Raw genomic sequence first — 12,610 nt, forward strand, 5'->3', positions numbered from 1 at the left:
ACATTTTCTCCAAGGATGCATGCTCTCATGTCTGTCATGTGTTTGACCAACTTCACCAAAAACACTGAAAAATGTAATAGCAGCAGTTGTTTGCAATTGCCCAACTGGTGGATTAAAATTATTTTTTCCTGGGTGTAATGAAAGGAGAAATCCACAGTCATGTCATCAGGGTTGTTAGCTGAAGAACAAGTGTAATATGAGTGTACCCAAGTATTTTATAGATTTCTTTATGAATTCGTTCAAGATTCAGGTTAACTTAGAGAAGTTATTCATCTTTGACTTAGTTCACATGCCAGTGAGACAAATTCTATAAACCTCTAATGTTTTTCTAATCAATACGCTTCACCGATTTGTATTCCTTTAACACTAGATTCCTTGATTTCACATCAAAGGTACACTGCCTTTCTATTGGGAATTGCACACAAGACGTGTTCTAAACCACCAGACATATACAGGTTTTACACATTGTGAAGAAAGACTGTCTATGTTGTGTGTACAGACCAATACCTGCAGGACACTCTGTAGTCCCTGGGCTGACCAGCAGCTTCAGCCCAGAACCCTGGCTTTTTGAGCCAACTGACCAGGGGATGTTGATCTTAGATCGTTACAAGTCTTATGTCAGGGATTAAGGGGTCAGTTAACTACAGATTCTAGTACTTTGGTGGAGTTGAGTCCCATCTGGAATCTGAATCCAGTTTCGAGCACCTAAACACCACCATCTTGTAGAGTATATTGCATAACTGTACTTACATACAGTGCATGTCTTTAAGAAACTGTCTGGTCAGGACATGTTATGATTACACTGCCATCATTCACCTAGTTCCGATGACATTTGTGATTTCTATTTCTCCTTGAAGCAGTTCCTGTAAGATGACCTCATTTGTATATGTAATGATTCTTGATACCAACATCTTACTGGTCAGTGACACCAACAACACATGCTTCATCCCTGTCACACAAAACAATATCAATAAGATACTTTTCATCAACTTTATTTCTTCAAACAAAAATAAAATATTGTGATATCACAAATGCAAAAGGCATACAAATATAAACCGTGCATGTAAAATACACAACAAAACCCCACTCAACATTATCACACAGGATGTATATTTGAAAATAATCTGCATAAATCAATGGTAGAGCTGAATATTACTAATCAATGTTCAGCATTGGTCGTGGTGTATTTGATACGATGTTATCTCCAACAGAACATAACAATGGATCGTACTGGCAATGTGGAAGATTTGGCTTCGATTGTGCTTTCATAAATTTGTTTCCATCTTGTAATACTGGATAAGGAAATCAGAACAGACACACATGTACAAGACTGTTGAATATCAGACACACATATATGAACAATACAGAAAGCAGTGTTTGATGCAATGCATCAGGGACGGACTTGAGGAAAACGTCAGGAAACTGAGCAACGAAAAACACACTTTGCACATTCTTATTGCAACTCAAACCAGACAAAAACATAATACTGATAAAAAAAACAAGAAATATAACTGTGTACAAATACATTTCTTACTCTGATGAAACTGTACAGTCGTACAGATATTGAGCATATGTACAACAAACAATATAATCATTTCATAAGTTTCATACTGTTGATACTGTTGCCATACTTTGTTTATTTTGGCTAGTGATATTTTAAGCGTGCATGAAGATTGTCTGAAGTTGGTTGCATATTTTTTTGTTTTACGAAAAACAATTTGGCAAATAGATATAAATAGAAATAAAGTAATGACAAATAAATGATTGTGCCTCTCTACAAAAGTGACATTATTCTAAATTCAAAGATGACAAAACATGAAAGTTATTTGGTAGAACTTATATGCCAGGACTGAGGATAGATGACAGAGTCAAATATCACATCACATTTAATCAGCACTGTACTGTGTCATATATAGCACAACATATGTAAATGACACTCCGACATTTTGATTATCTCAAATGCACCTCTTAACACAGCATTCTTAAACCAACTATATTAACATATCTGCAGTAACTTCAATTACAAGACGCTATCTCACTTTCTAATTAATTTGGGAGTGTTTGGAAGAAAAAGGATCTCTTGAACGCTTCAGGAATTCATTGGTTCCAAATATTGTGTTAACCAATGTTAACCAAACCAGTGTGTATTATTTGAAATTAAGCATGAATATGAAGGAACCCTTTGTCCAAATTTTGGCCTCTAGAACAGCAGGACAGTAGGACCTTCTTAGTTTGAACCATCTCACAGTGTTTACTTGGTGTCACACAGCAGGGCAACTCCACGCAGGATCCAGTGGTCTGGAGTCTTGTTGGTCTTTAGAAGCAAGGGGAAGATGTATGTTAGATCAGTACGCCTAGGCTTCTTGTACACGGGACACTCGTAGAAATTGGCACCCTTGTTTTTGTCCTGGTTGGTTGCAAAGACATGCACCACTGGTAGAGGAGTGTACAGGACCTTTGGCGTGGGTTCGATGAGACGTGCGTTACGTCGGTCCCAGCCCGCACCATCCAAGAACAAACCATATACATACACACCTGGAGAGAAACAAGACAAGGATGTGACATGGGAGGACTTAGTTTCTGGATCAAATATGCTACATCAGACAGAGAACTTCTTTATCTGATTTATATGGAACTGTAAGAAAAAGAATACCAGCCCATTATTAAACCACTATTTTCATGTAAAACCCTAAACCATTCTGTCATCACAAAAAGAACAGTCTAAAGAGTATAATCATAGGTAACAACACATGTAGCACAGAAGACATTCTTCTCCACAACACTTAGATGTGGGCAGATCTGCATGAGGACCTTGACTGCATTGGAGTATCCACTGATAACCAAGTAATTCTTACAGTGGGACAAGGATAGTACACTGGGGAGGTATTCTGCCCCTGATTCCCCTTGTGGGTGATACATACCTTCAGATGGTGGTGAGTTGATATCCTCTTTCATCATCTTGGTGACATCATTGTCCAGGAAGACATTGTCCAAGGCCCAACCCTTGTGAGCTCGGGTGATCTCCTGTCTCATGGCAGTCAGGAAGCCCTGAATACAACAGTGTTAGTCTTAACAACATGTGAAAGTGGTGAGTGAGGGGGACAGCAGTACCCATGTTGATTTAGGATGAAAGTGATGCAGGTCTCAGATATTTACTACAATGGTGAAACCAACAAGCACAGTTATGATGCTGAGAAACATAATCAGGCCCAATTCAAACCTAATATCAGAGGTTCCTGGTATGTCCAAGGGAAGAAACTCTACACTAAGTTATACACTGCATGCATTGTGAATGAGGATGAATATGCTGCTTATGTGTGTTGGGCAGATTATGACGATTAAGTTGAAGAAGCACACATACCTGAGGGTTGAAGAAACCAGTCATCCAGAAACAGGTAGGTCGACCCTCAAACAGCCAGGTGTGGAACTGAGCATTCCTGTCCAATAGGTCTGTGAACCAGAACCCAAGAGTGGCTGACTCCCAGGACACCTGCAGACAGAACATGCAGAACATACAGACTGATCATATACATCTGAAACAGAGCATTACAGATAACATTATGCACACAAACATTAGGATACCAGATTAGTTAGATATATTATTGTTCCTGCTATAAAGCACTGTTCAAGGATTACTAACAGGGTATACAAGTAGACAGGTAATTATGTTGTACATCGTCCATGTAAGAGTATGAGAACAGATAATATTCTACTTGAGATATCTCTTTACACTACTAATGACCCACACAGATATTTGTCCCGAGGCTATTCACAATACTAAATATTCAGTATAACAAAATCTAGTCACACAGAATGAGCTGGGATAACACTGATGTGAAGAGCTTCAGTACCCAAGCGAAGTCACAGCATGGCAGTGTCATGTCGACATATTGTAAACTCTTGCCACTGACAAGAGGGTATGAAGGTGACAAACCAACAGTCATGATCACAGTGAATTTGAACCCATGATCAGGATTCTAGCATGCCAAAGAAATGCAACTCTCCACCACAGACTGCAGTGCCTTCAACAAATGGGCCACCCATGCTACCTAAGAACTTCTGTAAGGTGAAGGACAAGGCATTTACAATTCACCAAACAGTCAGTACCTGAGGGCATATACCCTATGTATACATTGTCATGATTTAAGAAATGACCCTTGATGTGACAATTAACACAGTTTATATTCTAAACGTTGAGATGGTGAGAGACTTATATCTAATCCTATGAACCAAGTGATGCGCTGTGCCCATGCAGCCCCTGCTATTTCAACACCCTGTGAGAAACAACCAGCACAATAACCCCACTATCAAGTGCCATCTCCAGCTCCAACAATACCCACAATCATATAGTGGTCATTCAACATTCTTCTTGTGTCAATGGAAGATATGACAACATGCAAACTGAGAGAAGCAGGACACGGGGTGAGAGTCTGAACAGTAAGAGACACTATTGTCCATGCAAGTATTTGTGACTTAGCCAACCACAGTGGCGATATGGTGCACAGTGAATAAGCTGACACTCATTATCTAGCTCCATATACCTGCGGCAGAAACATCTGCAAAATAGGTGACACCTCATATTGTCATCACATTCTGTCAGTCTTGGCACGACTGACAATGGCTATGGATGGCTAAGGTGTGAATTAGCCTGTACTTTGAAATGATGATTATCTGTGGTAGCGTCGCAAGAATAGGAATAAATGACTAATTACACCGATCATTTCTTATGAGGTAAAAAGTTCCAAATTTCCATGTTCGAACAGTTCAGAAAGTGAAATAATAAATGCCCCCATTTTAAATGTTACTAACAGTTCAGCCTGGGTCTCCTGAATAATATCCAAATTTCATGTTCCAAGTAAGGACACCACCACCATCACAATTATTTACATCCCCATTGTTGAATCAAGGAGGAAACTAAGAACATGGTATACAGATGAACAGGGAGACCGAGAGGAAAAACACTTAATAACAGAGATTTGGGGGGAAATTTTACATGGTAACATTTGAAACAAGTTATAATATATATATATATATATACTTATTAATCCACATTATATTCAGCCTGCACAGCACAGAGGATACATGATAGTTTGTTAAAGCAACACTCACAAGTGTCTGTAATGTACATACCTTCTTCCAGTTGCTTGGCACACGGGCATCATACATGTTGTCGAGGGCATCACGCAAGTTTTCACTCATGATGATAGTACCATCAATAGCCAACTTCAGATCCTTCAGAGTCGAACGGACCAGAGCAATGACCTTCTGCATCCGGTCAATCTCCTGTCTGAGGAAGATGTTGAGGGGTTGAAGATGTCCCATCTTACGCAGACGTTCCTTCACCTGCACAGATAGAAAGATTCTTGAACACCCAGAATACATTCAAAATTTTCCCACTAATGGACATGAGAGGAAAATGAAGAAAACAGGTGGTGTGAGTGAGACGGGTCAAGTCCACCTGACAGTACTTCAGACATATCATGTCAGCTTGAGTTGGTAGGAAATCCCGGAATGGGAAGAAGACTTAGATGTCCAGAATCATGGACATGATGCTGACAATACAGAACATAAGACTGGCTCAGTGATTCTGACACCCATAGGAAGCAACAGGTCTTTGCACCTCCATGAACGATTGTGCAACATATGGCCTCACTACCGACGTAACATGCCATCATTACACTGAGGCTTGTCGTTAACAAGAAAGTTTTGGTTGCACATAATAGCATATCGGGACGCAGAACTTTCTGCAATAACAGTTTTAGAATCATAAAATGCTGCTTTAAACAAATTTCAGAAAACATTACAGAACTGTTTCTATTTTTGGCACATAAAACACTGTACCTCAAATGGAATGTAGTCTGCAGGAAGTTTCTCCAACATGTCATCAGCCAGTCTGTAGACCACGCTCTCACGTGTCTCTCCACTGCCACCGCCAGAATCCTTGGGCTGGATGCTGACTATGGTGTCCAGCATGCTGTTAGCTGTGTTGGTCTGGTACCTACACATTAACAACAATAATTACTGACTCAAGTGATCACCACTTATCAACACATTCAAACCGACCTTTCAATGCTCTTTATTCAAGGTCCCCACAAATACCTAGTTTGAGATTTTAAATCATTCCTCATGCCTCAGTTTTCAATATTGCAGCTGTATCACCATGCCAATTAACGATATAAGTCTGCACAGACAAGTGGTCAACAGCATGAGCAACATCCTGGTCAAGTAGTAATGTAATTATGGCGCATAGTTTGACTAAATGATCTGTTTAGTTGTTTCTCACTGGCACAAATTACTTGGCACTCATTCAGACTCAGAATCTACATGGGTTCAACAGGAACAAATTTACTGTATGTGCATAAAAGATGACAACTACTCACGTGATGTCAGCATTGGGATGAAGTCCAAAGCATTCAGGGGTGTCATTGAGTGGCAGATTGTCAATGTACTGTCTGTACTCATCAATAGTCTTACAGCGAGGGATCTTGTAGCCTGAAATATCACATTCAGTGGAATATTCAGAAACGCATCTACATTCCAGGTGCATGTACACTTATTTCAAGTAAAGACTTTAAAGATTAGAGTCTGGACCTGACAAACTAGAATTGCAAACCAAGATGCCGAGTCTCTTCACACTATTAACTGGATTGCCTCATGATCAACATGGGTTACAGGGAATCTTTTCACAGAATCCGTTGACCCACCTGTGTAGAACTGGAAGTTGTCCTGGAACATGTGCTCACTGAACCACACTTTAGCGTATGTGTTTAGGAGACGCTTGTCGTAGTCGTCCGTTACACGACCTCCATACTGCACCTCACCAATCATGTAACGTACAGTCACAAAGCTCACTCCCTGAAAATCACACATATCAGGGAGGTTATTTTTCACTCTTTCCAGTATGTTTGATAGTTTCCAACAGTGAAAACACAATAACCTCTGCAATGCAATATTTGATGAAAGAGACCAAACCCTTTGTGTGATACAAACATCTGATAATAGAGAGGCTAGTTTGATAAGCAAGACCCAATCCCTGCTTTCATACAGTGTTTGGTAAGAAAGACTTAATCCCTGGTTTGACAATAAAGCTCAAATCTGTCATTTTCCACAGTGTTTGATACTGAAGACCCGTCCCTGCTTTGCTACAATATTCATTAACAGAGCCATAATCCCTGGTTTGATAGACCAGAAAAATTAGCACACATTGACGTATTGAAGTATATTCATCCGAAGATCTTGTCACTGTCATATGTCAAAATGTGCGCATCAGACTGACCTTCTTGGGGTCCAGATCATCCAGATGGTTCTGTACAAACTGGACAGTGGCCGAGTAATCTGCCTGGTTAAATTCATACGGGATGTTCCAGCCTATGGGTCCGAACTTCCTTCTCTCCTGAACTGTGGTGTGCAGGAAACCAACAGCATACAGTATTGGCTTCCACATGTTCAGGTTGCTGTACTCCAGTTGTTCCTGTTTTAACAACCACCAAACACACATGAATACTGTTGTCATCATTATCAACATGCAAACAAATCACTGACATGTTCAAAAGTCAGAGTTTAGTATCACGCTGGCCACCAGAGCAGTGTGGATTTAAGTCCTTTCAAAGATCACAATGAGAAGTTGCGTATTTTATTTTACCGTGTACTCAATTTTGTTCAGTAAACAAGATATCTGAAAAATCAAACAAATTTACAGCTGAAAATATCAAGATAAAAATATTAAAATATAATCCTACACTTGTTAGGCAAACCGATGTGTTGGATATTATTTGTGTATACAGATGTTTTCTGTGATTAAAATAATGAATAATTTCTGAACCTGCGTGACTCCAGCATATGTTCTCTTGAGACCAGCCTTCACTCCCTGTGGGGGTTCATTGGTGAATTTGATGGACGACTGCAGCAAGTTGATAGGGAATTTGGGATGTTCCTCTGTTGTCACCCACAGACGGAAAGCTTCATTCATTGGCTCTGTTGTTGTAACCTTTACACACAATCAGACCATAAGCTTCTCTCACCATCAGTACATCTCACAATCAACTTTTCTCAACATTAGTATCTCTCTACATTTATATCTCTCAACATCCTTAATACGAAAGCTCTTTAATTATCATTATTTCCAGTTGTGTTGTGAGGTTGTTTAAATATCTTATGCGGTTCAGATTATGTGAAAATGTTGAAAGCCATACCAGTCATAAACATCAAGACAAGTATAGTGGTGGCAAATCACGATCAAATGTCAGAGACAGTTCAGGAAATCAAACCCAAGACTAACAGTATCTCACACTCATGAGAGACATAGCAACCTGTCAACTCTTGGAGACTCATGTGTACCATGCACAACAATGTCTTTTGTTCCTAAACATTCCTTCTAAAGTCAGAGGTTAACAAAACCCTATTCTAAGCTTTATGAAAGTAGGGACAAAAGGTTTACTGACTGTTTCTAACAGTTCATCCATGAAGTCAAGACCAAGATGGCAGTTTTGCAGTAGAACCCAGCGGCCTTCAGACATAGACACTTGCAGCAGACGGCGAGCATGTACTTCCTGACCTTGACCCATGGAAATTGCGCCACACTCTGCAAAGACAGGAGTGATATTAGTAAACTAACAAACAGACACTGTGTAGATATCATCACCTGAGTACATCTTTCTTTATCCATCGCCATCTGAGACGGAATAAGTGCAATTGTGTACACAGAAAAAAAGCAAGTAAGAGGATTGACTATTTAGGCGAAATAGCTAGATGTGAGTGAAACCACAATGTTGGACTACTTTTCCCTGGTCGTCAGCCCTGAAATGACAGTCTGAAATGTGTGGTGACTCACTTATTCCTTTCTGTTTGGCAAGTCTCTCAATGTCGTCTGTTGGATCAGATCCCATGGAGAGGAAACAGATCATTGGAGTTTTGTTGATGGACTCTCCCCACATGTCTTCAAGGTTGAGAATCACACCCTCAGCAAACTGAAGTGAGAAAGTTAAACCACATTCAAGACACCGTGGAGCCAGAAGCAAACATTATCATGGTGAAGACACTGTGACTGTTCCATTCTGGTGCTTGAACTCACCATGACATTTCAAGTCACCGGGGAATATCAAACAGAACTTTCATCTTGAAATTCCAGTGCCAACACTGCAACTCCATTATCTCTGATACTGAGAACACAACTAACAGGATAAACATCAAGCATTTGGACTGAACCTGGTAACAAAAACCCATGCCTCAGACACCGGTAACTGTCACCCAAACACACTGGGATGATGGCACTTGCTGTATTCATCCTTGTGATCACCTACCTCAACACCCATAGCTTCTGCTATGTACTTCCTGGCCATAGGGATGACTCGATCAGGGGACCAGCATCGGATGAGTAACAACTTCCGGAATGTGTCAAGTGTTGTGGAGTAGCCATCTGGGATAGTCACTTCCTCAGGGGCATCTTCATCAAACCAAGCCTTCCAAGCCTGCAGAAGTAGTGCAAAAACTGTTTGTTTGTTTGTCTTACAACACACTGAGAATATTCCAGCTGCCTGACACTTCTACACCGACACTGACTAAATGTACACACTTACGATGCTATACATGACAGAAAGTTTCTGCATCATCCAACCACACTGACTGAACCAAATCACTGTCTGATGACCAAATGCATGTAGTTGCTTTATATAATAACATGATACTGGGGGCTTACTTTTACTTAGAATAAATGAAGAGGAATGTGCTAATGAACGAATGTTTAATATGAGAAGTTTACATATGCATGGCCTGGCCTGCAGTTAATGAAACACCAGAAACAATTCATAATTAGATTCCGACCACCTCACCTTCATCTGGTTGTTTTATATCAAGTATCTGCTACATATACTGTTGAGTACAAACCTTATCATTCCGGCTGACTTGTGAGAGGATCTGTATGAACTGAGGCAATCTGCTCAGTTCCACCAGGTTCAGCCAGGTCATGTCCATGATCCACTTCTTGGGCTTTGGCTCCACAGCATTTAGATCCAGAGCAGCACCACCTGGAGGTAGAACACAAGTTGATGTCAAGTTGCAGGATACAATCGGGATTTCAGATATTCCACATTTCACTGGTTTGTAATTGGCATGACACATGCAGCAATTTTGAGGGGTGGGACAGATTTGGGATTAGTGAAGATTCCTGTGTGGCTAGTATTTTAGGCCTAGATTTTTGAAGTTTTGTGCTAAGATAGTCGTAAATGCCACACATTAACATTAACTTACAACTATCTTAGTGCTAAGACAGCTTCAAAAATCCAGGGCCCAGGGAGACAACTGCATTAGAGTGAACATATGTATACCTGTTCCTCATACATTGCCATATACATATGATAAGAAATAAGAAGGAAGGAAAAGTAAATGCTGATCTAACCCTTTATGAAGACTTGGAACTCCTCTGGCTTGACCCTCATGAAGGACATCTCAATCTTGAGAGTCATGAGGATCGTAAAGAGGAACTTGTCCTTCTCATACAGACCACGGCAGGTGTACTTGAACACAAGCAGGGTGAGGAAGTCGATGATGTTGTTGATTCGCTTGCCGGTAATGGGCGACTTCTGTGACCGGGCCATAGACAAATCAAACAGCTGCAGAAACTGACGGAGTGATGTCTGGTACATGACATTCACCATACTCATCTCCACAATGACAAAATACAGGATACTGCCTCGGGCCGCCACTGGAAGAGATGACAGTACTTACAGACATGACAACACCTTTAAGAAACTTGACTCAGGTAGTGGCAATACACAATGCAGATGTTAAAAATCAGGTTAGACATTGTGGCAGACACCATTCCTGAATAGTGTGCTGTAAATGGTTTTATCTAATTCAGGTGTTATTATGTTGTGGTATTTTAGAGCTGTCAGGATATCAGTTTTCTTTAACTTCTCCTTACTATGCTTTTGGAGCAGCCTATTAATGTAAAGGGGTTTCAGCTTATTCCATGTTTGTCACTGTCTCCTTGTTTTAACCCAAGCCTTGCTTTCATTGGTCAATTTAAACTGTTCACTTTTCATCCACCTTGAGAAGATTTTGACGTACAGACTAGTCATAGGTATTGTTCAAGGTTAGTAGTATTGTTGCTAGCTAGTCTATATGTATATATGTAGGTAGACTTAGCTATGTTTAAAACACATTTCAATGTATTTAGTATATTCATTGTAGGTATTGTATAATCATGTCAACATAGGTATTCTCTCAGTAGGGATAAAACATTCTGATCTGTTCTAATCTCCCTCTGTGGATCTTCCTGCATGGATGTTCAGCGAGTGAATGTATATATATTTACAATGTGAAACGCTTCCCTCACTGATCATTAGAGACACGTCTTTAGGGAAGTATTGTTTATGCAGGGGAATCCATTATGTGTCTGAGTGTCATATATTTGCATTTATGTGTTCCTGTGCAGGTGAATACTGTCATTCAATGTGTAAGGTGGCTGCCGCGGGCAATTTACACCCCGTTATCACCCACAGGATATGGACAATTTCAGTATTAATTATTGTTCTTTGTATACATTGTAAATAGTACATTATGACAACTATGTACCTCTGATTACATTTTACATCACTGGTACCATAATGTGGTAATTAGTTTTACTATTAAGAACATGATGTTTTATGTTGTATGCATCATGTATAATACACGTACATTGGGTTATCACCCTTGATAAACCATTTGTCTAATCTAAATAATGATTTTATGTCTCTTTGACCAAGATAATCACCTGTATATGAAGGATGAACCTTGTTTCTGAGATAACATTAAATTTTATGATACTGTCTTATTGTTATCGTATTGTGTTACAGGGTGTCAATACTGCTCTTCTGCAAATAAAACCTCACACCCGTAGCCTGTGTTTGGATGTCTTCTATACTCAACACAACCCAGTTACAATATTACATCACTTACAGACAATGACTGTAAGTTTAGGGGATATGGATATGCCTAATGGTGATGAACTTCACAGAAATGAGTATTCAGTCACTCATTGATTCATTACACCAGAGTTCCAGCCCTTATGACTATGCTGGATATAGTGTTGATGCAACTGTTAACTTTTGTTGTCAAACAAGTCATGATAGAAATCTGAAGGTGTGTCTCAGACAAAATCACATGCATGAATTTGTTATAATGAAAGCAAGATGATCCTGAATCAGATCACTCAAACTTCCTACCTGGTCTGAACTCTTCTCGAGCTGTATTTATCTTGATCTCAGTTTCCTTGGCAATATTCAGCTTCTCACTGACCTCCTCAGAGGTGGCCTTGGTGATCCTCAGTACCTCAATGAGTGATTCATCCTCAACAAGTGAGCCCTCAGTTGAGGTCAGCCTGTACAGGAGGTTGTCCTCCAGCTCCTTCATTTTCCTCTTGTTGTTGGTGACCTCTTCCAGGAGACTGGTACGTTCAGCCTCTAGTTCCTGCACCAAAAGCAACATTAGTGTCTAACATCAAAACTAATCCAAACATACATATCTTGTCTCTCTAACTAAAGTTCAAGCCCTGACATACTCTTTCACATTAATACAGAATAAGTGGTTGTTCTGTGTGATATTCCCAGTGGAAGAGAGAGGCAAATCTTTTACC

The 12,610-nt window shown here is 40.0% G+C and overlaps 1 protein-coding gene across 1 annotated transcript in view; it reads right to left on the bottom strand.

Annotated features, from left to right (window-relative positions):
- Positions 1–976: 976 nt before the first annotated feature.
- LOC137287568 (dynein axonemal heavy chain 5-like) overlaps positions 977–12,610 on the bottom strand; it is a 65,658-nt gene continuing 54,024 nt past the window's right edge. The window contains exons 68-82 of the mRNA XM_067819932.1: positions 12,201–12,444; positions 10,394–10,699; positions 9,883–10,022; positions 9,300–9,467; positions 8,831–8,966; positions 8,442–8,581; positions 7,823–7,987; positions 7,277–7,471; positions 6,705–6,855; positions 6,381–6,492; positions 5,842–5,998; positions 5,131–5,343; positions 3,362–3,490; positions 2,922–3,048; positions 977–2,535 (exon numbers count right to left, since the gene is read on the bottom strand). Coding sequence (XP_067676033.1) covers positions 2,252–2,535; positions 2,922–3,048; positions 3,362–3,490; positions 5,131–5,343; positions 5,842–5,998; positions 6,381–6,492; positions 6,705–6,855; positions 7,277–7,471; positions 7,823–7,987; positions 8,442–8,581; positions 8,831–8,966; positions 9,300–9,467; positions 9,883–10,022; positions 10,394–10,699; positions 12,201–12,444 — 2,667 coding nt within the window. The 3' untranslated portion in view covers positions 977–2,251. The remainder of the gene's footprint in view (positions 2,536–2,921; positions 3,049–3,361; positions 3,491–5,130; positions 5,344–5,841; positions 5,999–6,380; positions 6,493–6,704; positions 6,856–7,276; positions 7,472–7,822; positions 7,988–8,441; positions 8,582–8,830; positions 8,967–9,299; positions 9,468–9,882; positions 10,023–10,393; positions 10,700–12,200; positions 12,445–12,610) is intronic.

The sequence above is a fragment of the Haliotis asinina genome, chromosome 6 (genome assembly GCF_037392515.1).
Source record: "Haliotis asinina isolate JCU_RB_2024 chromosome 6, JCU_Hal_asi_v2, whole genome shotgun sequence".
Lineage (NCBI taxonomy): Eukaryota > Metazoa > Mollusca > Gastropoda > Lepetellida > Haliotidae > Haliotis > Haliotis asinina.